Source organism: Spodoptera frugiperda, chromosome 10 (assembly GCF_023101765.2).
Source record: "Spodoptera frugiperda isolate SF20-4 chromosome 10, AGI-APGP_CSIRO_Sfru_2.0, whole genome shotgun sequence".
NCBI classification, from domain to species: domain Eukaryota; kingdom Metazoa; phylum Arthropoda; class Insecta; order Lepidoptera; family Noctuidae; genus Spodoptera; species Spodoptera frugiperda.
In genome coordinates this window covers 10219372-10244847 of record NC_064221.1, presented here as the reverse complement: position 1 = coordinate 10244847, position 25476 = coordinate 10219372, and the positions used below count along the sequence as shown (strand labels likewise).

The window sequence follows — 25476 nt, the reverse complement described above, 5'->3', positions numbered from 1 at the left end:
GGGTATAATCATCCAATGACTTCTCCCGCCTTGGGTGAAGGGGAAGGGAGTGTCAGATTCTTACTGACTGAAAACCCGCCGGAACCTCGGTAAACCTGCTAAGCAGTCCGCAGTTCCGGGTCGGCACGGGCCCTTCTGGATCCCATCTGTGTTGGTCTAATCATTAGACTCTAATGGAGCTTAGGGGCGCGCGCGGAACGCGACGCGCCGCACGCACGGGTCTGGTTCTGGTCGGGCGGCGAACTACCCTTGCTCGCCGTCCGCAGGCCCGCACTTACGGTGGCCGGAGACCTTAACGCGATCCCAAGATAAAAAATGTCATTGCAATATTTGCAATCAATTTAGCTAAATTTTTATCTAAAAACATAATAGTTTTCATCAAAAGTACTTTTCACATTATAATGATGTCCTTTTATATGATTGAGAACCATTCACATTATAATGATGTCCTTTTCTGTACATACGTGGGAGAAGCGAGTCTGGGCGCGTTGTCCCGTCGATCCAGCAAGGTATGCAGGATGCGCTGCAGCGTGGTCCGCGCGCGGGCCCCGGCGCCGCCGCCCAAACGGAGCAGGGCTTCCAGGAACGCCGCCGGGAACGCCTTGCTCAGCTCCACCGTGCGGTATGTCGTACCCACCTGGAGGATACATCACATATTTTATAGTCTTAAATTATATTAAACTATACAATGTGATAGGGGTGAGACTTCTAACCCGTTAAGGCTGAGTACTACATCTAATTGTATCGACAAAAAAAAATATGGGGGTTGAACCCCCTCCCCCTAAAAATTATGGCTATTTTAATATTTTTTTTACTTTATGTGATATCAAAGGTTGTATGCGTCGTACACGTCGTACAAAAAAAAAAAAAACGACAAACGGTAGTTAATAACCTTGGCTAACTAATTCATTACTCTTTTCATATGTTTGATAATATTTTGATGAGAAAAAAAATCTGAATTATTTTTACCGAAAAAATGCAATTTTTTAATAAGTATTTTGAATTGGGGTTTCAACCCCGCCTATTATTTTTTTGTCGATAAAATTAGATGTAGTACTCAGCCTTAACGGGTTAGAAGTCCCACCCCTATCACATTGTATAATTCGACGGTTAAAAGGTAGTAAGGTAAAAGGTAAAGGTAATAAGCGACAAAAAATTAAAGTAGAGCTGTTTAAAGTTTTAAATTTCAGAAAATTTTTCGTAGGATAGCATATTAAACTAATTTTTGAAAAAAATGTCGCTTATTCCTCTATTTCCTTTTAACCGTCGATATCAATTTTGTTTTTTTATTTCAATGCTGGTAAAATTTGTTGACGAAATAAGTTTGGGAGAGCCATGCTTCGCTACGAATGGGCCGGCTCGACCGGAGTGATACCACGGATTCACAGAAAACTGGCGTAAAATAACGCTTGCATTATGTGAGGGTACCAGAGACCCAATATCCCCCTTCCCAATCTTCCCAATCCCCACCTTAAAATTTCTAACCCCACAAAAAACTAACAACGCATTTGTAACGCCTCTGTTTTGCCGGTGTTTCAAGCGTCTATGGGCGGCGATTGCTTACCATCAGGTGATTCGTCTGCTCGTTTACCGGCTTATACCAAAAAAAATATTATACCTTGAGTAAAGATTTAAGCAGTATACTCTGCAACATAGCATCAGCTTTGGTCCCCTTGTTGGCGCGCTGACTGCTCGGCACCTTGTTGATGATGAACATCATAATATCTATTTTCTGGAAGTCGGGTAAGTGGTCCGCGAACTCGCCCAGAGCGTTGATCAAAGCTTCTTGGTATAGCTTTTCGTCTGTTTCTTTCTGTACATATAAAATAAGATATTATAAGTATGTATATGTATGTTATATTTAATTAAATTGGTATTTTCATAGGATAAAATATAGCACAAGATTAATTAATTATGAAATGTACACATAAAGAATGATTTATTATTTTGCATGAAGTACCAGGGTAGCAGAAATGCAAAGGAGATGTCGTTTTAAATTCCCTTCTTCTAAATATCAATGAACGTCAACTAATATTTTATACTGGTATTCTAATATTCAACGTGTAAGTAATTATGTATGTTTGTTAGATTTAATTAAATTGATCATTCTAAAGGACAAAATACAGCACATGATTAATTAATTATGAAATTTTCACACATAGAACGATATTATTATTTTGCATAAAGTACTAGGGCAGTAGAAATGCTAAGGAGACGACTTTTTAAACTTCCTTCTTGTAAAGACCAATACATGAAATCAACTAACATTTAATTGTACTGGTATTCTAATATTCAACGTGTAAGTAATTATGTATGTTTGTAACATTTAATTAAATTGATCATTTTATAGGACAAAATACAAGATTAATTAATTATGAAATGTACACGTAAAGAATGATATTATTATTTTGCAAGAAGTACCAGGGTAGTAGAAATGCAAAGGAGTTCAAACTTCCTTCTTCTTTGGTATTTTATATTGGTATTCCAGTATTCAATGTGTAAGTGAATTTATGAACTTACTTCAGAATCTCTAGCGACGGACGCGCGCAAGTTAGTCAGCAGATTGTTGATGATCTCCAAAACTGATGGCCCTGTAATAATACACACATTTTGTAAACAACTAAACAATATGAAGTTTACATGCGAATACACATGGATAGAAGAACTCGATGACTGTTCGGCAGAAAGTCTGCCAAGCGCGATCACGTCGCCTGGTCGGAGTATTCTCCGTTTCTTAGGGAAGTTTATTTTCGGTTTCCTAAAACGGTGTCTATACACGGTGTAACAAAAAGGGGGTATACATATCAAGTGCATGGTTTCTAGACAACATAACAAAAGATACGGGAAGTGTTTTTAAAACTCATGTTTTCATGGAACGAAGTTATAAATTTTTCCAATACATAAAATTCCAGAAACCGAACATCAAAATTAAATAGATACAGGTACTAGGCGATCAGATTTACAGAAGAAATGTTTCGTAATTAGCGAGTAACCCCTATAGTATTGTGACATGTTTGTATAATTTAAAATCAAGAACCATGCGATACCAAGTATTTGGTACCAATTTTTTTTGAAACGTATTTTAAGCTGAAGCTTTTTGTAGAGATTCTATTCAACCTGTATTCTTCAGTGGTTATTGATGTATATGAGTATTTTGTTACACGTTGTAGATGATGATAGACGGGCAAATCAACATCGCATATATGAAGTTTACATGCGAATAAACAGGGATAGAAGAACTCAATGACCATTCGGCAGAAAGTCTGCAGAGCGCGATCACCTCGCCTGGTTTGAGGATCCTCCATTTCTTTGGGAAGTTTACTTTCTGTTTCCTAAAACGGTGTCCATATAATATGTACCGACGCTGTCGGCGGCGGCGATGGCGACGATGTTGGAGAGCACGGCGGCGCGCGCGGCGCGGACGCGCGTGTAGTCGCGCGGGTCGCCGCTGCGGTTGCCGCCCGCGTCCAGGTGCTGCATCAGCGCCTCCACCACGCTGTACGAGTACTGCGCCTGCAGGGGACACGGACGGTGTTCGGTTAGTTAGGTTAGTTCATTTAGTTTCATCTCGTTGAGCCGCAGTCGTAACTCGAAATTAGTCTAACAACTCAGTTGAACAGCTTTTCGAGTAAGCCGTTATTTTTTGAGAACCATCATTATTTCGTTAAAATGATTACTTTATTATAGGAAAGATGTCCTATTGTTTTATTGTCAACTATCCAAAACTGATTAGTTACCTGTATAGAGAACATGATGATCTTGAACGTGTGTACTGCGAAGTCGTTCGGTATCCACAACTCGTGTCGGTCGAAGTGACTGTAAAAGAGACATACATAAACATACAAACAAATTCATTAAACCAAATTTTGCCTAAATTTTCATTTTCATTTTGGTATACAATATAATTATGATATTTATTAATTAATATTGATTTTGTTAACGTTCCTTAATAGTAATAAATAAATAAAAATGCATTTCTTGTGCATTACAGTGTATGAAAGGTACCAGGCGTACATACGTGAGCACAGGTCGCAGTACGCTGCGTATGTGTCCGAAGGACGCCCGGCCCACGAGTTCCCTGAGACACGCCTCCGCTAACCGCGCGGGTTGCTCCTCGCCCGCGCCGCCTTCCATGCATAGCACCGTGTCGTATTTCTCTGCAGTCTGGGTACGTATAATTAGTCATATTAGATAAATAAAGGGAAATGTTTTGTAGACAATATAACCAACTGAACAAGCCCGCTCACCTGGGACAGTAAACACAAGAACTTTGCTCAGTAAATTATTTTTGTGTGGGAGAGCTTCAGCACGAATGGGTCGACTCGACTGGAGTGTTACCACGGCCTATCAGAAAACCAGCGTGAAACAAAGCTTGCGTTGTATTTCATTGTGTGAGTAAGGTTACCGGAGGCCCAATTTCCGATTCTCCAACAACCTTTAAATTCCTAACCCCTAAAAGGCCAGCAACGCTCTTGTAACGCCTCTGGTGTTTTGGGCGGCGGCGATTGCTTACCATCAGATGGTCCGTCTGCTCGTTTACCAGCTTATACCATACAAAAGTAATGATATATTACAGTAGTATTTGTACAGATACTGCACCTGCATATTGTAGAGCAGCGAAGGCACGATCTTGTCCATGTGCTGTGCCTCCCATATGTTCTCCACCAAGTCATCCGACACGGTCTTTCTTATCACACCCTGGAGATTTTGACATTTTGTTAAACATATGATAGACGACTGTACAAATAAAAATGAATCGCCAAAATGTATGTACGTGCATAACTTCTAAACGACTGCGCCAAATTGGATGTTTTTTTATGTATTCTTTATAGTCAGGAGAAGGCGTGTATAAAAAATAAATATTCGAAGAGACTTGCTGTTCGTTAGTCTCGCTAAAACTAGAAAACTGCTGGACCGATTTGGCAGATTTTGGTCTTGAATTATTTGTGTAGGTACAGGGAAGGTTTAAAAGGTAAGAAAAAAAATGTTGGAGGCAATACAAAGTTTTCCGGGCTAGTTTGTAATACCTATTAACAGATGGATTTACAACGACTACATAGCTAAATAAACCGTGTAGCTAAATAAACCGTGTATTAGTCACCTGCAGTCCCTGTATGCCGGCGAGCCGTATGCTATCCCGGGTGGGCTTGTCGATGTGGTTGCTGTGGCACATGGCCGAGAACTTGGACACGAAGAAATCGTAGCGCCGGTGGTACGACGGCGTGTCCTCCTCTATGTTCGCGAAACGAACGAACTGGAATCAACGTTTTTGATAAGTAGAACACCTCTTTACACTACAGAGTGATTATAGTGATGACGTCGATGGATAAAACTGCTTTTTTTTTGAGGGTGGAAAGTCACCCATTGACTTCTCCCGCTTTTGGGCAAGGCGAGAAGGAGTGCCAGACTCTTACTGACTAAAAACCACCCCGTTCCTACTCTTGCTTTACGAGCCGGAGCCCCGGTATACACGCTAAGTAGTCCAAAGCTACGGATTTGTGATCAAACTTGGGCTTGAAGTTAAAATATGTCTTTAATCGGCATGTGGTGATCAATACTCATCCCTGTTCCATATGAGTAAAGTCGATTTATCCAATGGTGTAACATAACCCACTATACCTAGTAGATCAAAAATAGGGTACCGCTGTTGATGTCATATTGAGGCTTTGTAAGACACCTTTGTGTTAGCTGGACAATAAGAGAAAAAGTATGTAATGAGTTACTCCGGCCGGCCGGCCTCATCTATGTAGTTATTTAAGAGATTGACGTGTAAAAGAGTTACATTGTAACCTATTTGCAAAATAAATATCATTTATCGTTTACTCACACTCTGTGTAGCAAGTATCTGCAGCTGAGGGTCGGTGGACTCCAGCAACTTCTGCACCATCTTGAGGAAGCTCTCGACGAACAGGTTGAGCGTCTGCGAGTGGCACGCCACTAGCAGTTGGTCCATCGCCTCCATCGCTATTATCACGAACCTGAAGACAAAACGCTGTTATTATCAGAGAGCAATTATGTTACGGAACAGTTAAAAGGATATTTTTTTTAAACGATGCCCCACACTGATTACCCCAATTCTCAATTCCTCCCTTCCCAATATTCCCCATTCACAATTCCCGAACAACAACACTTAAATTCCTAACTCCCAAAAAGCCGGCAACGCATTGTAACGCCTCTGGTGTTTCAAGTGCGATACGTCCGCTCGATTACCGGCGTGTTAAAAATTAAAAAAATATATATTTTCTCCTATGTCGTGGGTGCGTTTACAAACATACAAGTTCACATACACATGACACCCAGGCCCAAAACAATAATTTGTGGATCATACAAAGACCGTTGCTCCGTGCGTCGTCCAGCCACTGCGCCAATCGTGCAATCAATTATATACTTATAACAAAAATATGGTGAAAAGTGGGTATACATTGTGTAGCGATATTACATGTCGTAATGTGCACCTCTGCCTACCCATTCGGGGATAAAAGGCGTAACATTGCGTTATTGAAAAACATATCATCAGTCAATTTTTTATAGCCTGAAGTTTACGACTCCCTGATATCGAGTTATTTCTTTTATCTAATACGTTATCTAGATAAAGTTCTAACACCTAGCAATATACATATTATAGATACCACTCATCATATAGCATTATAAAGATTACTTATTTGCATCTGTTTAATATTATAGTTTTCCCAAAAGATTAATGATAAATACGTGTAGATTCAGCAATCACTCTATCGATAGTCGTAGCTGCTAATGGCCTCATTGTCAAAACCATCGACCAACACCTGAGTAGGCTAACGTTAGATGATTGGGTCAAGAGCCTGATGCACAAGGCAATATTTCTGATCACGACGCGTATTTTTCGTAAATTACTCTCTCTTGAGTCCAAACCGCCGGTAGTTTGGATTTGGCGGTAGTTACGGTTTACTCATGTACATTAATGCAGTAATGAGCATGATGAAGAGTCCCTCTGTGACTCGAAACCAGTAGAGATTTTCTCCATTAGGTAATGTACGTGAGTAAACCGTGATTTCAATTTAATTTAACTAGTATATCTTACGATGGTTTTATAGATTACGTCAATTTAGATAGTTTCTCACGATAGGTATTACAATAATATTTGTAATTTTATACAAATGTTCTTAACATAGAAAGTTAAACACATGTTTTGTGTTTTGTATTAACCAATAATAAGTTTTATAATTAGCACAGCAGTGGTGCTTATGACCATTCGACTAACAATGCAGTCAAATGCATATTTTTATTAGGTATGCCATAACAACTGCACTGCATTTAAAATAAATTCCTAGTAATGCTAAATGCTACCTATTTACTCTACAAACATTAGTGTTATATACCATTGTACCTAAGTGTGCTTTTCCACCAGAGATGTGGTATGTAACTGTGAAGATATAATAGGTAAACTGTGGAACTATGTGTGACCATTTCCACTAATACTAAGCTATGCAGCTGTGCGAGGAAGATGCGCAGCTCGATTATGCGATGTATCGATAGTAAGGAAGCTAGCCCATAGCACGCATCTTTCTATATAAAAAAACATTTTAGTTGAGTTCGTTTCCACCAGTGCTAAGCTATGTGTACCAATGAATATGTTTGGTGGAAGCCAAACGCATCCACAGCAACGTAGCATAGCATATCTATGGTGGAAAAGCACACTAATGTATAGGAAAGAGCTCTATTACGGTAACACTATACCTCTTTTATTTATTTGTGTCATTGTTTAGCAACATTAGAGAAATACGTGTGGGTAATTTTAATTATTATGTTCATGGGATAATGAAGCCTCATTGGTAGTTGTGTTTACAATACTAAGCCTAAGATTACCTACTTTAAAACAGTCAGAAGTGATCTTAAGAAACCGGCTCATTCAATCAAAAAGCTTTATAAATTATTATTTTGTAAAAAACTTTGCCATACTCTAGAATTTTTCTCCTGTGTCGTAGGAGCGTTTACAAACATACAAGTTTACATAAACATGACACCTAGATCCGAAACAACAATTTGTGGATCACACAAAGAGTTGCTCCTCGCGGGAATCGGACCTGCTACACGTTACGTGGCAGCCGGTTGCCCAGATATTTTCAAATTGTTCTATACATGTCACACACATACCAAAATAATAAATATTGACATTTTAAAATGCTTAGTTACATATGTATTGCGTATGAAATGTTATTGTCTTTTAGACTGAACCTTTGACCGCATTGTGGCTAACCTTATCGACACAATAACATTACTTTTTTTATACAAATATAGAAAGAAAATACAACATTTCAATGTTTTATTGAAATGTTGTATTTTCAATACAGAATGTACATCATTTAATTCCTTTAAATGTAAATGAACAGACGAATCACCTGATGGTAAGCAATCATGGTCAAGCCGGCCCATTCATGCCGAAGAATGGCTCTCCCACCCTTCATATGTACCGAAACTATTAGAGTTCTAAACCGATTCGAGAAATTCTTTCAGTTTTCTTTTCAGGAATCATCACAAGATCATTATCTACTTAAAGCCGGGTCCAGACGAGTGTAACGTGTAATGTAATCCACCGTGTAATGTAACACGAATTCTACGTGTGGACGGCAGTACGAGCATTACATGTAACACTCGCGCTGAAGAATTCGTGTTACATTACACGGTGGATTACATTACACGTTACACTCGTCTGGACCCGGCTTAAGTGAAACCGCAGGCCGAGTGTTAAGCCGGGTCCAGACGAGTGTAACGTGTAATGTAATCCACCGTGTAATGTAACACGAATTCTACGTGTGGACGGCAGTACGAGCATTACATGTAACGCTCGCGCGGCGCTCGGGGTTGATCCATCGGCTGTCGGTTTTTCGCGCGAACACAAAGACGCAACTGAGTGGCACACAGCTTTTGAAATATTTTCGCGTTCACAATTCGCTTTGAGTTCGTGTGCCGTCCACACTGTTGATGCTAAATTACACGTAATGTTACATTACACGTTACAATCGTCTGGACCCGGCTTTAGACGTAAAACGTCAGAAGATACCTAAATACAAAGTAAATTGATAACATCACTTCTATCAAAATATAACTGTGGTACATGACAGCTTCGGCACGGAAGTGATAATCTTACGATAAGCTAACTGAAGATCAAGGAGTTATTGCCCAATATTAACTTTGACAACTACTCATGATAAGGTTTGAACAAACAAGGAAGTATTGGAAATGTAACAACATTTTTACACCAGTACTTAGTACAAGTTTGTTTTACGATCAAAGTAATAGAAACGAAAGCGCGTGCGGCGCTCTCACTGGTTGGTTTATTCGAGCCGGCCAATCAGAGTGCCGAACACGCTCTTGTTTGTAGTTGGGAATCGATATGGAGACTTTGCTCGGTAGTAGCAACCATACGAGGTAGTCAATACATGTCATACTAGGATTTTCTCCTGCAACCAGCAATTATGAAAAAAAAAGTTTCTAACTAGAACTTTTACTTACCCATGTCGTCTTCTATAGATATCTCTGGAGGCTTTCTGAAACAGGTACTCTCCGATCCTGTCCAGTTTCTCAGGACTCGACAGCGAGTAGAAGGTGAGTTTCTCCATGTTGGTCTTGACGAGTCCATCCTGTGGTATCGCGGGGAAGATGTTGTCCACCAGTCTCTTGTAGCGAGGCCGGAGCGCGGAGCAACAGCCGCAGCAACCTGGAATCATAAGGGCCTGATTAAGAATTGATGCCATCGGTGTTGGCGAGCTGATGGGACGAATTAGATAGACTATAGTTGTATATTTAGATAGACTATTGTAATAAAGTACGTTGCATCTTTAAGGACTTCGTCCTTTCGTACAAGAATGGTCTTTTGGTATCACAATGTTTTTATATCACACATCATCATCAACAGCATCTGTAAGACGTCTAGTTACTACGGCTCAGTGCCGAAAAAGGTGTTTCTTTTATTAGGCAATTTATCTAAATCCCTATGTTTATTAAGAGGTTAAGGGTTCATAGTTAGGACACCAAACATTTTGGAGCTGCCAGTTTAAACAAACATTTTTGAACCATTTATAACAGACTTCAAAACTAATTCCTAATAATTAACGTTCTCAATTACAAAAACAACGAGTTTTACGTAAGAGTATCGGTGAACAACCTCACTAAGTCAGTACCACGTTATCGAAAGTGAGATTTATCTAAACCTTCACCGCTCTATAGTCTCCTAGTAACCGATATTATCTCAATGTCATTTTAGTATTGCTTCAAATGTCTAAATACTAATTTGTCTTGCTTAAGGAGACAAAAAAATGTCTCAGGATCCGAAGCTGCGGACAATGTAACAGGTTACCAGGGCTCCAGCTCAAAGCAGGAGAAGGAACGGGGTGGTTTTTAGTCAGTAAGAGCACAGAATAATAAGTACAAGGTAAGAGTGATGACATTCCTTTTCGCCTCGCCCGAGAGAAAAGTCATTGGATGATTATCCCGCAGTTAGAGCCTCGGTAAACCCGCTAGGTAATCCGCAGCTCCGGGGAGGAGGAACCTGGCCTTTATCTTCTAATGATAAGTATGAAATCGCCAACCCGCATTGAGCAAGTGTAGTGATAATCTTTTTCTCAAAAGAGGCATTTGGTCAGGAATGGTCAGTTCTAGGCTGTTGATGATGATGAGATACTAGACCAAGCTAAAAATTAATGTTGCAATAGTCATAAGAAGTAAGTTGAATATTCAAAAACAGCAGCTCGCATTCCATAACTAAGTGCAAAGAGAGCATCAAATAACATAAACATATATCATAGCATAGGCACCTATACATATACCTATCTTAAATGAATCAGAGGTATCAATAAAATCAAGGATTGTTGTCGCAAATAATTCGTTACAGTAATAGTATCAATATAGTTCATTATTTACTTGATAAGCTGTATACAGACACAATTATCGAGTGAACAACATTAAGTGGTTGTTATTGGAATGTTATCGATAATTTCATCACGTATTTTGATACCTGAAGGGGTAGACAGAGCCACGTATCTAGTGTAAGTAGATAGGTATGTCGTAATTTCACTAGTTATTTTATAAATCCCTTGTTTATTCAGGTAGGTAACACTTAATTTCACTATTTATGTTATAAATCCCTTGTTTATTCACGTCGTTATTAAGTCCCATGTAATTAGGGGTCTTCTAGTTAGCTCATTATCAAGTTATTCCGCTATTATTATAAATGTGAGAGCTTGTTTGTTAGTTTGTATGTTTGTCTGTCAACCATGCTGAAACTACTAAACAGATTTTGATGTTCAGTATAAAACCGGGGTATGAGTTGGCTTGGGTGATAGGATACTTTTAATTCTATGGGAACACGGGAGATAAAGCAGAAGCTAGTCATACATAATGTCATGTTCAGACTTCGTGCTGTTATTGAGAATTTTCGACAAAAAAAAACAGTAACAATCTCAATATCGCTTTATCTAACTCAGTTATTGAACCCGATATCATTCGGCACTTATTATGACCATTCAATTTGTGGGGCTGAAGGTTTTAATTTACTTGGAAAAGAGGAGGAGGTTCTTTTTGATAAGATTTTTTTTTAAATAGTAACTATGGAGTTTCTTGCTTGTTCTTCTCCATTCGAAACTACACTTTGGACTCACGGACAATTCAATTTGGCGTTTCAAAAGTGCCTAATTTAGGATTAATTGAAATAAATGCTTTGACTTTGACTTTGATACTTACATGTCATGTACACAGTTCGACTGACTATGAAACACGCTCGGTGAGCGATCTTACGGAGAGGCAGCATTGTCAAAACTTTATGATAACTTTCAGTCTAAATTATTATTTAAAATTACACTTATATTACTCTTTGGTCACACATCATTGGTATAAGAGATTCTTTATCTCAATTTTGGCAAATTTTACACTTTATACTTAATTTTAACTTCATTCACATACACGTTCGATAGGTTCCTATAGTTAAATAATTTAATGCAGTTTATGAAAAGTTTCAAAGTATATTTATAAATGTTATAAAGACAATCTCCTTTTTAACACACCGTCACAACGCAAAATTTTACAACATGAAGTTACTATAGGTAATTTATGTGGTCCTGGTATTTTCTTTTATGAAATTAATTGCAAAATATGGCTCAATTCATCACTTTAAAGACGTGAATTTAAACTACTTTTTAACACACTATCACAACACAAAGTTTCACTACCTAAAGTTACATATTACTATACGTAATTTATGTAGCCCTGGTACTTATTTTTGGAATTAACTACAAAATATGACTTAATTAAACACTTTGATATTAAAGAGAGCCTTTATTTTTGACTGACTATCAGTTTGCAAAGACACTACTTATTAAAATTATTATCAAATCTGATAACACAATTAATTTATTGCACTCAAGTTCACTCAACACATACGAAAAAATATTAATTTTAACATATCCCAGATAAGTATCTACATAAAATAGTTCAATATATTATTCATATTGGAAATCCACGTTTAACTTTTCAACACAATCCATATCAATTATAAATTCACTATTTTCCGCGATTAAACTATAAATAAACACAACAATATATCATTAATATCACTTTTATATATAAAAAAAAAACGTAATTTCAGTTTGTTTATGTACAATTTATGTTACATATCAATACGATTGATACATTATGTTATTGTGGAAGAGACACAACTGTGTCACGCGATTTGACATCGCACACTGAGATCATACTCCAGTGATAAGGACGTATGATAACAGAACTAAGGCTGATTTTACAGTGGTACCTACAATTGTATGCCGCCCTAGTAATTTATGTATGTAGTACTACTTTTTTTTAGGGAGGAAAATCATCCAATGACTTCTCCTGCATTGGGTGAGGCGAGAGGGAGTGTCAGACTCTTACTGACTAAAAACCACCCCGTTCCTACTCTTTTCGAGCCGGAGCCCCGGTAACCCGCTAGACAGTCCGCAGCTCCGGGTATGTGCGGTAATACTTAATATTTTATTGTTAGTTTATTCAAAATAGAATAAATATACATATACCTAACTCAGCTCATGATTATAAGCCACGGGAAGCCTTGAAACTAGTCGATTACCTTCGAATAGCTTAGTGAGTCTTAATAAATAGTTTAGTTAAGGCTTAATAAATAGTATTTTTTTTACAGTGGTAGCCATAAATGTAGGTGAAGTATTTATACTTGGTTTACTCAAAATGGTAGGTTAGTTAGAATCCAACCTATCTCAGCTCGTGATTATAAGCCCCGGTAAGTTTTGAAACTAGTAGAGCATTATTCGAATTGTTTATGTGAGGCATTTAATATTATTATTAAATTAGCAATTATACTTTAATAGTGTTATTTAAGTTTAGTTCTAGTCAGAATTAAGTATAATATTGGGCTGTTAAACTGTTTTAGTTAACTAATATGATTCATTTAGCAACCTGCCTTTTACATCTCAATTACTCAACTTCATTTTAGAAAATACATTACCTAACCATGTTTATTAGTCGCAAGAGACGCATTTCTAATTTTCCACCATTGAGATCCATAGCGAAGATTATGATAATTACAGTTGACGCCAGCCCGGTATCGACCAGTCTGGCAAGCTGCCGTACTTTAGTACTTCAAGCAAACCCTAATATTTATGCATTTTCAACCTTCTAGCTTTAGTATTAAGTTGCAGATTTGGAAGAATGCGTGTAGGTTCACCTGCGTTTTATAATCGCAATAAAAAATGACATGTCAATCAAGTCTTTGCAATTATTAAAATAGATTATAGATGGGTATATAGGTAGCTTTAAACGCGTATTTTCTACATTTTTTTACGGGGGATACCTCGTATACCTACGGTAGTCTAACTACACCTGCAACACCTGAGGTAACACGACCGTGCATGAAACTGTTTAATTATGCCACCGTTTTCGTCGCGAAGTAATGAACTCTTGTATTAAAGCAGCTCCGGGTCGGCATGAGTATAAACTTAATGGGATGTTCTAAAGTACAAAGTCCAACTAAAGGGTCCCAGGTCATAGATAAATGTATCGGTAAAAGATATCTCTGTGAAGTACATACATGTTGTATTCTTAAACTAACTAACTAAACTATTCGTCACATAACATAAATTTCACCTCTTTTTCTATAAAAACCTTGCCTCACACTAGGATCTCCCCTGCAGCGTGAGTGCGTTCACAAACGTAACAGTGCACATGCACATCACAACCGGACCCGAAACAACAATTTGTGGATCACACAAAGAGTTGCTCCTCGCGGGAATCGAACCCGCTACACGTTGTGCTGCAGCCGGTTGCCTAGCCACCGCGGCAACCGTACAGTGTTGACCTATGTCTCCCCTAATTCCCAATAGACCCTAAGTTGAGAACTTAGCCTCTACAAGGACGATAATTAAGAAGAAAAAAATAGAATACACCAACAAATGATCAGCCGAAGTCTTGTGTTTTTTGATTAGTATAACCAGGGTATCTTCGAAGCCCGAGTGAATAGGTTGCCTATGTGCAGACGTAATCCATCGTAGGCCGCATCATCACATACCATCAGGCGCGATAGCGGCTAAACGACGACCCATCAAATGTTTAAAAATCAGGATTTATAGATTTCGTTCCAAAAAAGTTCATCACAGTTATTTACTTTGGCTCTAAAAGATTTTCTATGTAATCGCATTCCAAAGCGTCGCTCTCATCGATACGATCTAAAATCTAATTGGTTATGAGTATATGAGTTCTTGATGAGTAAACATATGAATCATTCCGTTATAGTGTATACAAGTTCATCTAGATATCTATTAAAACCTACTGACTGACATGTTTTGTCTAGACTTGGGATTAGGTCAGCTTATCACGAGTTTAAGTACTAAAGATCTTAGTGAATCATCTCGTGACTCTTGACTATAGACCTTTGCCGTTTTCAAAACCTATATCCTAGTTCTATAATTTTATAGCTACACAATATTAGAAAATATTTGATTGGGAATTTAGACCCTGTAGCCTGTAGGTACCAGTGTATAGGCATTTAATACTAGAAAATTTAAACATTTAGGTAACTTAGGACTATCTCAGATTTGTACAAAACAATAAAGATAGATAGAAAGATTAAGTTATGTTATACGTAAACAACATATCTATCTCTACTCTCAATAATTATATGGTAGGTACACCATTTAATAAATTCGCGCATGTGAACAACGCCTTACCAACTATAAAAAACTAATGAAGTAGGTAAATCGATCATTTTTAAATGTCGTTCCTTCCTCCAGCTTTTCTAGAGCAAGGCAAAAAAATATATGAGTTAGGTTGGTAACTACAAGGTAAAATAATATCATGTAGGTAGGTATGTAAACAGTGGACCAAAACTTATGGTCCTTCCGTCCATAATTGGGTCCTCGCAGGACCGACAGGTAAGGAAAATATGTACAATAATATTTAATAAATACGAAAGTACATATTGTAGCTCCCTAATAGTTGTACATAATAACAATTTAAAACGTTAGTTCCCAGTCAGTGGGTCATTTTAGGGGCTGATTACGGATTATTACTTACCCCTGCCGAATACAAGAATCACTATAAAAGCTTACATTAAATTGTATGTATTTGTAACTATACAAATACCAGCGCCACATAACAAACAAGAGCAACCTAAAAATCGCAGTCAAAACTAATGACTAGTAATGAGTAAGTATAATGCAAGTTCCCTATTCCCTACTTACCCCTTCTTAACACAAGAATCAGTATCACTATAAAAATACCCGTATTTTATGTACCAAACCAATGCAAATACTAGGGCCACATAACAAATAAAGAATTAAAATCAAACCTATAAATTCTAAACCTAAAACAATTATAATTGGCACTATTCGGCGGTGCAGAGCGCTCCGGACGCGGGCTCACAACAGACTGGCTAAATATAAATCATTGCCCACTCAACCAAAATAGATTGCCTACTGGAAAGGGATGACTTGAAAAGGGTGACATGTGACATATTTGTAGTTTGTTGATCTTATGTCTATACATAGAATATTTGGGCACGTGGACCAAAGGGAGAGGGGATTAGGTGAATATAACCCAGTGATCCATGCTAATTAGCCAGGTGTATACCTCTGCTTATATATTATACTTTCTTTGATCTCACCACATGAGAGATGTAAGGGCTAATTTTGAATACCTCAAATAAGCTTTACTGAAAAGGGCAAATGTGAACTGAAAATGGCAAAAGTAATTTTTGGCAATGTCATAAATCTGTTTAACAAAGGGCAAGTAGGAACCTTTTATGAATTCGATCAGATCTTAGCACATGAGATAGGTAGCTTATTTAATATTAATATCAAATTTTTATTTGATTTCTGGTCTGGTCTGAATATTGCTTCCTGTTAGTGTGGTTCAGTAATGTATTTAGCAACATTGTTGGCTACTTAGATGAGGCAGACTTAGAAGTAAGATATTTTTAATATACAAAAGAAAGATAGCACTATCCTTGCTAATTATTACTATTCTAAAGGATGCTGAGGCTCTCATAAGGATTGAGTAATTTGAGTTGTTATATGGTGATTGGACCACTGTTGCTCAAGGTGGGTCAGTGGCAATTTCAAACTTAGTAAAAGTGGAATGTTGGAAAAGGAGGTTTGCAAATAGGATTTATTTAAATTCCAATTGTTTTCTAATTAGATATCTATTCTAATATTATGGAGAGGGTACTAATTAAGTGATAACGTTTATCAATCAAGATAATTAGAAAATACCGGTTCATGTGGGAATAAAGATGACTAATATTATGAGTCACTAGCTACTATCAGCGGCTTCGCCCAGTGTTCCCATGGGATCAAAAGCGTCCTGTCTGTTATTCCAGACCATAATCTACTCCTGTTTTTCTTGCATTTATAATATTACCAAGGTATAATAAAAGACAAACATAATAATATTAAGCATTTATTGAAAAACTTAGATAATTATATACAGTCTAATGCTTCCTCTTGTCATCCCTACCATCCCTGCTAGATTTAGATCTATCATAGTCGTCATATTTCCGTGACATTCCCCTGCCACGCTTATCATCCATTCTACTACGTTCACGAGAACGATCCAACTCCCTATCCCTGGAACGAGACTTGTGTCTCTTACTGCTGCTAGTATTATATTCCCTTTTCCGTTCATACGGAGAACGAGACCTGTGTTCCTTCTTCGATTTATGGCTACTGTGGTATTTTGATGACAATGGCGGAGTTTTCGGTGACTTGTCCTTTTTAGAATCCCTTCTACTAGTCTCCTTAGATGTTGACGCAGTAGGAGACTCAACCTTCTTCTCTTCAGCCTTGCTTTCCCGGTCCTTTTGAGCTTGAATATGCTTGTTTGCCTGGTACACCTTACGTAACAGGTCTACTTTACTTTCCAGCTCTTCTGGATTCACTTTAGGCCTTTTATACAGCTGCAGGATACGAATGGAGACTTCCCTGATGTCTTCTTCAGTGACTTTGAATAACAGGAACCAATGTGGGTTATTTGGTAGGGGGAGACCAATCTTCCGTGCAGTCAAATATATGCAAGCACATGCAATAGTCTCCGGAGGGAACCTCATGAATACATCAGTGCGCAACGCATCATTCATGTAGTTCCATGCCATCTGCATCAACTGGCGGTTCTTTTCGTACTGCAGCAGTTGTAGATATACTACAATAAGCTTGTGTGGATGTTTAACATGCACACAGAAGCCAAGTTCCTTAAGAATTCTCCTTTCAGCCTTAATGACTTGGTTCTTCAATTCAATGTAGTTTTGGTCAACAATCAGAGGAGATATATTCTTCTGGGCCCTCACTTGCTTGATGTGATGGAATACGTTAATCACATCACGTATTCTACACGGCTTTTCTTCAACTTTAGAGGCTAAGTAAATGCTACCCATTGCCATAGTTTCCATGGGATATCTTACAAAAGATTTAGAATAATAGAACCGTTGGAGGTAGATTTGTCCGGTTGCCATGGCAACTTGTGGCAGTTTCAGCAGGATTCCGGCGGTCTGAATCATCTCACATCCGAGGATGCGGAGGTCCGTCTCAGTTTCCACATCAAGGCCGTCAGTCTGTGAGGGCGTTTCCTTGAATACATTCTCCGGCAAAAGACAGTTGTACAACGTAAGGACTATCTTTCCATACGTTTTTTGAGGTTTAGCAGGCGTCGTCGTACTGGTTTTAGCTTGATTTTGCACTGTTGTGTTTGTGGTCGACATGTTAATGTTTTGCAACCTTTCACTTGTTGAATTATGTAACGTATTCGTTAAAATTGTCACTCTGCGTTATTGTACGTATACTTTGTCACTTTAACTCATACATTTTTATAAAATTTCACTACAACGCGTTAGTAAAATGCCATGAAAACACACTGCTCAATGAATGTCATTGACTTGACGACAGTCGACACTCAGAATGAACTAAAAACCAAGATGGCGTCATAAACTTACCATATGTCAAAGTACATTTTTGTAAACAAATTACTAAAAGATACTTATTAGAATAGGGAAATTATATAAAATACTACATACCAGCCATTATTTCCTTTCACTTTACACACTACAATTATTCTAATATGGTATTTTTGAATTAAAATACCAAAATACAATAAACAGTCTCTGAGTCAGTCGATCGATTTTAGTGGGCGCGTTCCAGTTTCAGGGATGTTTAGCATTTTAGTAACCAAAGACAATATGAGGAAGTTTTTGCAGAAACACTGGAACACGCCATATTTAGTACCAAGTATTATTCTGTTATTAAAGTACAATTAGCACCAAATTTAATGAAGAAAGTAGTTACAAATAACTATTTAAGGAAATAAATTTAAACAAATCAAAAGCATATGTTTTTAAAACCGTTCCCGGTTACTTAGATCAGCTTGTGTGTGTTTTGGAGCGTGAAGTTAGCGCTACTTGCAGTATTTTCGCCCTTGGCGGCAATTACAATCGGGCAATCAATAATTGTGACAGTAACAACAACAGAGCATTTTTGAAACTGCGCCAATAATTGTTAATTTGTTAATTAAATTATATAAGTCTGTTATACAGCTAGTATATCGATTTTAATAACAAAATACTTACAGCCAGGATCAGTACATTTTTGCACGAAGGAGTCCAAAAAATCGTGGCCCTCGCCAGCTTCAAAACAACATTTCACGAAAGACATTTTTGTAACGATATAAATTCAAGAATAAAACTATTATAACAGGGAAATATAGAAGGAATTGTATAAAATTTAAATCTTCATTCTAATGAACAAATTTAAAGACATCACGACTTGTACTGTATAGATTTTAACACTTTTTACACAAATGTAACAAGGACTTAAAGACAAAAATATTATTTAGGCTCTTAGTAACTTAATATTTTTCTAAAAATAAATATTCTCTTAGAATTAGTACACAAAATATAGTATTGCTTTACAGTATAGCGTTAAATTGACTAGAATTAACAAAATTTAGGTCAACTATGTCACATTTCGGAAGCTAGGTGTTTTTTTTTCGTCTGAACTGAATGTCAATGCGATCATAATAACATGTTAACCGACTTATTTACAATGTCGCGAATTCATAACCTACATTCTTCTTATCAGGGATCTCGCCAACTTTGTAGAGTAATGCGCGGTAGCGGCTGTGTTACATTAAGTTGTCTAACATTTTACACTAGAGGCGCTAGTTGAAGAGCATCTAAAATGGAAATAGACAACTTTTCTGCTTTAGCTACTCGGCAACAGATGACGCTAGTAGTATATGGACTAGTTGGTTTTAGCAATGAGGTGGAATTAAATTGAATTAATACACTTAATAAAATGTCCACTTTTGGATCTTTGTTGAATAGTTATGTTGTGACTTATTAGTCGGTTCTTACAACGTCCATAGCGAAAATAATAGGGATGTAGCTGCTGTTAGTTCACAGTAATGCCCTATAAATAACTCCTACATTAATTAATTTAGTTTGATCAAACTCATGACTCATGACAGTTGATGAAGCGAAAGAGGTAAGTAAGAACGATAGCATTGGCGTTCCATAATCTCTGGCTACGCACAGGGGAGACAGGCGTGAAGTTACATGTATGTATGATTAAACTATTAACTGGTAACGGTCTTCTAACCCCATGATGTACATGGAAACGATACACTGTACCGATGTGGTGTATACTGTAATATTTTATGTTCTAATCAGGTATTAACGGACACGTAGTGGGTGGAGCGGTGACAATGCGACACCGGGTGCGTGCTGCCTTATCTAGGCAGTACAGTCGAGCGCTACCGGGTTAGAAACTTGGAACTAGACATAATACTGTTAAATAATTTTGTAGTAGAGGGTTTAGGAACTGTCAAGGAATGTTGATTGATCGTGTTTCGGTTTGGTTTGATTCACATAAGACTTATTTTATGCGAATTATTTTTATAATAATTATCGTGAGACATACTAAATTAACTAAACAACACAGTTTATTGCCGTTTATTAATCGAGAAAAGCTCTACTAGTTTCGTGTGACAGAGGGTCTCGAAATTAGACGTCGCGCACCTACTCGGCCTCATCTAGCTATTTGAAATATTGACGTGTAAAAGTGTTATTTTATAACCTATTTATAGAAATAAATATCATTTATCATTTATTTACTTGCTACTTCTACGCTGCGCGAAGTCACCGCGTCTGGGCACGCTACTCGTGATGAAGAGTGAAGACTCTGTGACTCGAAACTAGTGGAGCTTTTCTCCGTGAGTAAACTATGATTTTTAGTTAATGCGAATTATTGGCCAACGGGCTATTAGGACAAATAAATCTTATCGCCGTGTTATTAAATCAAGTTGAAGAGCTTGTTTGTTAGTTTGAACGCGCTAATCTTCAAAAGTATTGGTCCGAATTCATTCATTATTTTTGTGTTAGTCAGTCCATTTATGAAGGAAGGTTTATAAAACATCATGCCACGCTCAATAGGAGCCGAGCTATTTAACATAAAGTCAAATGATTTATTTTTCGCTTGATATACCATGATATGACAATAAGCATTTAAAGTCCCTGATTCTACTGCTGTCCTGGTCTGCAAGTGCGACTGTACGAACAAGGCATTATCGGTTGCGTTTAATAGAAAAGCCGTGTTATTCTCATTATAAGCTTCATGTAGGGCCTGTAACGACACGCCTTTAGAAAGTCCCAGCTTGATAACACACTAAATATAATATTTAATACTCAGCACTTTATTCTAGGTTACCGAGAGGTAATAGAAGTGCTATTCTGAAAGTTTATGTTGCAAAGTCACTTCTGAATCTGCGTTGAGACTAATTCCTTCCCAATCTTCCTAATCCCTAATGCCCTAACAACCCTTAAATTCCATTCCATTCCATTCCTTAAAAGTTCGGCAACGCAATTGTTCCTCGGCGATTGCTTAACCATCAAGTGATTCGTCTGCTCGTTTACCGGCTTATATCATAAAAAAACCTCAGAAACATTTAATGATTACTTAACCTGTAACGATTTTATGTACTACTAACTACTTACTATTCCCAAACCGATTTTGTTCCGAAAACAATTGTAAGGCCTGGGTAAATAACGCATTAAGTAATATAAATTACTTGATTACACGGTAACATAAATAGAATTTTGTATGTTATTTAGGCAGTATTTTATCTATTTAATAAAGAATTTTGACATTGTAACGAGTTTTTTTGCAAATGTAACTTCTAGATGAATTCATCCATTTTCAGAATAACATTACTGGTTATGTTTAGAAGCGGACCTTGCTTTGAATATTGTTTTCTTACCGTTGTGTAGGCTTTTTAAGAGATGCCATTATCGTTTCTCCGATTTCTATGTTTTCTCGTGTTGCATAGGAAAGTATTGAGCACCTAATATTGTATACTACTTATTGACATAACGTAGATATGGTATTGATTGTATAAACAGAAAGCCACTAGGTTGATTGCATGGGAGCAGATACTTAAAATATAGGAGGGGATATTTTAAAAGCTGTTAGGTATCGGGATATTTCATAGTTTACTTCAGGTTCACCGGCCTTGAATCTGCTCCTTTTAGTCGTAGTGTGATGTTTTATAGCCTATAACCTTCCTTAGTAAATTGACCATTAAATAAAGAAATAATTATTTAATTTGGAGCAGTAGTTTCGGAGATTAGTGCATTTAATCGTAGGTCCAATTACCTCCCTCCCTTGTCCTCCCAATCCCCGATTCCTCAACAACCCTGAAATTCCTAATCCTAAAACCGCACTTGTAACGCCTCTGCTGTTTCGGGAGGCCAGGGACGGCAGCGATTGCTGACTATTATGTGATCCGTTTGCTCGTTTACAGGATTTTATTATAAAAAATTCAAACAAACAAACCAAAAATAATCTTGTGGTTTTTTATAATAAAGTATAAAATAATATGATACCCCTTGTATGTTATGAGATATCTATCTATCTAATTGGATATTGAAAAACACTTATGATTCCTCTATCCTAAAGCTTATTGCTTATTAAAATTGTTTTGAATATATAATGTAATGTTTGTAATACATACGAATATGAGAAGCGTCATAATATGTGATTTCATAACAATAATTCATAAAGGCTTAATATGAGAGCTGTGAAACCATCATTGTCCGTATGAATGTGGGACTTTTACGCTGCTAAGCTCATAAAAGGCATACGAAGAAGTGACCGCAGGGCGCCATCATACAAAAAACCTGTCGACTAATGAGTCTTAGCGTCCACTCATGACATCATGCCTTAAGCCTCTAATCTTAACATTAACCAATTTGGCAGTATGACAAACACCTTCGCCCAAATGTAACGCCAAGCTGTTTTCCTTGCAAATAGCCTCATGCATATGCGGCGAAGCCTTTAAGCTACGTAATAGGTGCTCTCTCACTCGCCAATTTGATTTAACTCATTCAGTCGACCTCGAGGTACAGCCGAGAGCGGGTGTACGCCATCTTGTATTCTGAACTGTCAAATTTCGCGCCGATTCTGTGACTGTGATAGCACTAATTGCCAGCAAAAAATTAAGAATAGTGTAGTGAAAATTAATTAGTAACATTTAATAAAAAATTAAGTGTTGTTTTTCTGGAATTAATTCGTGTTGTTTATCTCGGTGTTATTGGCTGAGATCTCGGTCTGTGATTAGTGCTGTGTTTTTGTTATTTTTTTTTTATTACTTTTAGTTTTGATACCGTTTGAACTGTCACTGTTTGTGCCCGGAAAGGATATATTTCGGTAAGTTTTTAATTTATTACTATTCAATTGATTTATATTATCTACTACAAGCGATTTAAAAAGTCTAAACAGTTGGCTTCCTGTCTAGTATCGAACAAAAAATATATTATCTCGATTAAATCGATTTAAGACTTGACTAATTACGCCGGATACCTAGTGATCGAGATAAAGAGTGCTAAGATATCGATTAACGAGTGTAATCGACGTAAAAGGAGTTCGCAAGGACAGTTGGACCGGCCACTCTAATAAACACGAGAAATAATTCCACATTTGGTCTGAATACTGAGCTGTGATACCTACATAGGTAGATAGGTACTTGTATGTAAGTGAACGTTTATATTTTTGTAGTGAACGCGTTTGTTCATACTGTTGTTGTTATTTGTATCGGGTTGTTGCACAACGTATCAAACGGACCTTTGCTTTGCTTTGGGCTCAACTTCACATTCTACAACCTTTGTCGGTCATGTTCGCAGAGATGGATTTTGGGAAGGTGGGGTTCTGTAATAGTTGTTATTTAAACTGATATTTGTACTTCTTAATTTTTGTACGTTTATTTGTAATGCATAAAAGCAATAACTATCACTGGACCTTTATAAGCATAAAATGTTATCTTAAGTCACATTGTAGGTGAACTGGTACTATCTATCAACTACAAATGACACTATGACTATGGTACAATATTGGTACACACTAGGTACCTGTGACTGAGGTTATTTCCAAAGTCAATACAAGTGTATTCAAAAATTATGATTAACTACTAATTAGTAACTATAATAAGCCATATTTACCTATTTCGTTTTTTTTTATTCAGGAAAATAAAATTAAGGGCCTTTATATGTTAAATTCGGCCCTGTATGTAGGTAGACGTCTGCGGCAATGTTAAACTGTTTAGCACGCCCGTGTTTGTTATTTTTGTAAATTATCGTTTTAGTGTTGAGTTGTTTTTAATTCCGGATTGAACTGTCTGTTATCGAAATTATTGGCGTAGTAGGTACCTAGCTGGACGAGTCGGTAGCATCATTATAAATGCATAAGCTCTATTTACCACACAGAGGAAAAATATTTAGTTTTTTATGGGAGAATAGAATTTTCTTAGTGGATTATCTCAGGAATAGTGAAAAAACGAGAATTGTCTTTTTATGCATACGAAATTGTGGACAGAGGCTAGTGATAATAGTTTAGAAGCTATTAATGCGGAATGAATACCAAGGTAGCAGCGTCACAATCGCCGCATCGTGTATCGGGGATTGCTGCTCATGAATATGAGCCTCTAGCATGGCTTGAAACCTGTCGAGTTCATCGTCAAATAGTTACGTGAGTAAACCGGTAACACATATTAAATAATTTAGTATGTCTCTCGAAAGTTATAATAAGAATACAAAAGTTAATCAAACTTATGTATGTGTACCTACAATATTTTGTGGTATCTTATTCCCTGTGCTACTTTATTTTATTTTACTCAAACTACTAATAACTAGTCTAATTACAATTTCAATTCTGATATCGTTTAAAATTAGTCCCAGTTCGACCCAAACGAGGTTGATACCCTTGCCACAGATGTAAATTAATGTATTTGTTTATTTAATATTCAACATTTTCCTAATTTACTCGCTAATCCAGTTTGCTAAGTCCTAAACCTGGCTATACAGCCAGCCTGACATAATATATACATATTATGTCAGATATCATTTGATATTTGAAATATAAAAAAACATATTATGTAAATTGGAGATGCCTTAGAATTTTATTGAAATAGAAAAAATGTAGCTTGTTTTATGATTCTCATAAGGATAGTCACGCATGCATACATATGTATGTAGACGGGTTGTAGACATCAACAGTGCATCAATTTTTAGCAAGAATATTTGATTCTAATCTTTGAATCCATGTGAACAACATTGGGTAGTTTCCTCAGCAAAAAATAAATTATTTAAACTGTTGAATACAATTAAATATTCCTAAATAATCACACTTTCATTCATACATTTGATTTCTAGCAAATTTCCTAGAAATAAGCCTGTTATTTGACGTACAAATCTGATGACGCCATAACACACTATTTCAAACAAAATTCGAAAAAAGTAATGAATTTGGTTTGTAGGAAACTATAGCTAAATAGTTCTTTCAATGTGATTTAGTCAAATTAACCAACATTTCTTGCAAATTTATTTTTAGTCTTCAGGAACCTCGTTAGTAGACCGCTACTATCAAAGCTAAAACCTTTTTGGGAACGCCCCCAGGCAGGTAATCAAAT

The 25476-nt window shown here is 37.0% G+C and overlaps 3 protein-coding genes across 6 annotated transcripts in view; 1 reads left to right on the top strand and 2 right to left on the bottom strand.

Moving 5' to 3' along the window:
• The window catches only part of LOC118277304 (protein EFR3 homolog cmp44E), a 501236-nt gene that overhangs the window by 18301 nt on the left and 457459 nt on the right, over positions 1-25476 (bottom strand). Inside the window, exons 2-12 of one of the 4 annotated variants that reach the window (XM_050696385.1) lie at positions 18539-18623; positions 9493-9697; positions 5828-5978; positions 5102-5254; positions 4600-4698; positions 4019-4164; positions 3738-3816; positions 3360-3513; positions 2521-2591; positions 1619-1813; positions 465-637 (exon numbers count right to left, since the gene is read on the bottom strand). In XM_050696385.1, the coding sequence (XP_050552342.1) occupies positions 465-637; positions 1619-1813; positions 2521-2591; positions 3360-3513; positions 3738-3816; positions 4019-4164; positions 4600-4698; positions 5102-5254; positions 5828-5978; positions 9493-9697; positions 18539-18545 (1433 nt within the window). In that variant the 5' untranslated portion in view covers positions 18546-18623. Of the gene's footprint in view, positions 1-464; positions 638-1618; positions 1814-2520; positions 2592-3359; positions 3514-3737; positions 3817-4018; positions 4165-4599; positions 4699-5101; positions 5255-5827; positions 5979-9492; positions 9698-11718; positions 11885-18538; positions 18624-19087; positions 19509-25476 lie in introns of those variants that run through there. The other 3 variants (XM_050696386.1, XM_050696383.1, XM_050696384.1) reach the window with 3 other exon arrangements.
• Positions 16917-18441, bottom strand: LOC118277305 (cyclin-L1). The gene has a single exon (XM_035596037.2). The coding sequence runs from the start codon at positions 18224-18226 to the stop codon at positions 16964-16966; it is 1263 nt and encodes a 420-aa protein (XP_035451930.2). The 5' UTR covers positions 18227-18441; the 3' UTR covers positions 16917-16963.
• Positions 22776-25476, top strand: part of LOC118277082 (uncharacterized) — an 86615-nt gene continuing 83914 nt past the window's right edge. The window contains exon 1 of the mRNA XM_035595747.2: positions 22776-23222. The gene's annotated coding sequence lies outside the window, so the exon portion shown is untranslated. The remainder of the gene's footprint in view (positions 23223-25476) is intronic.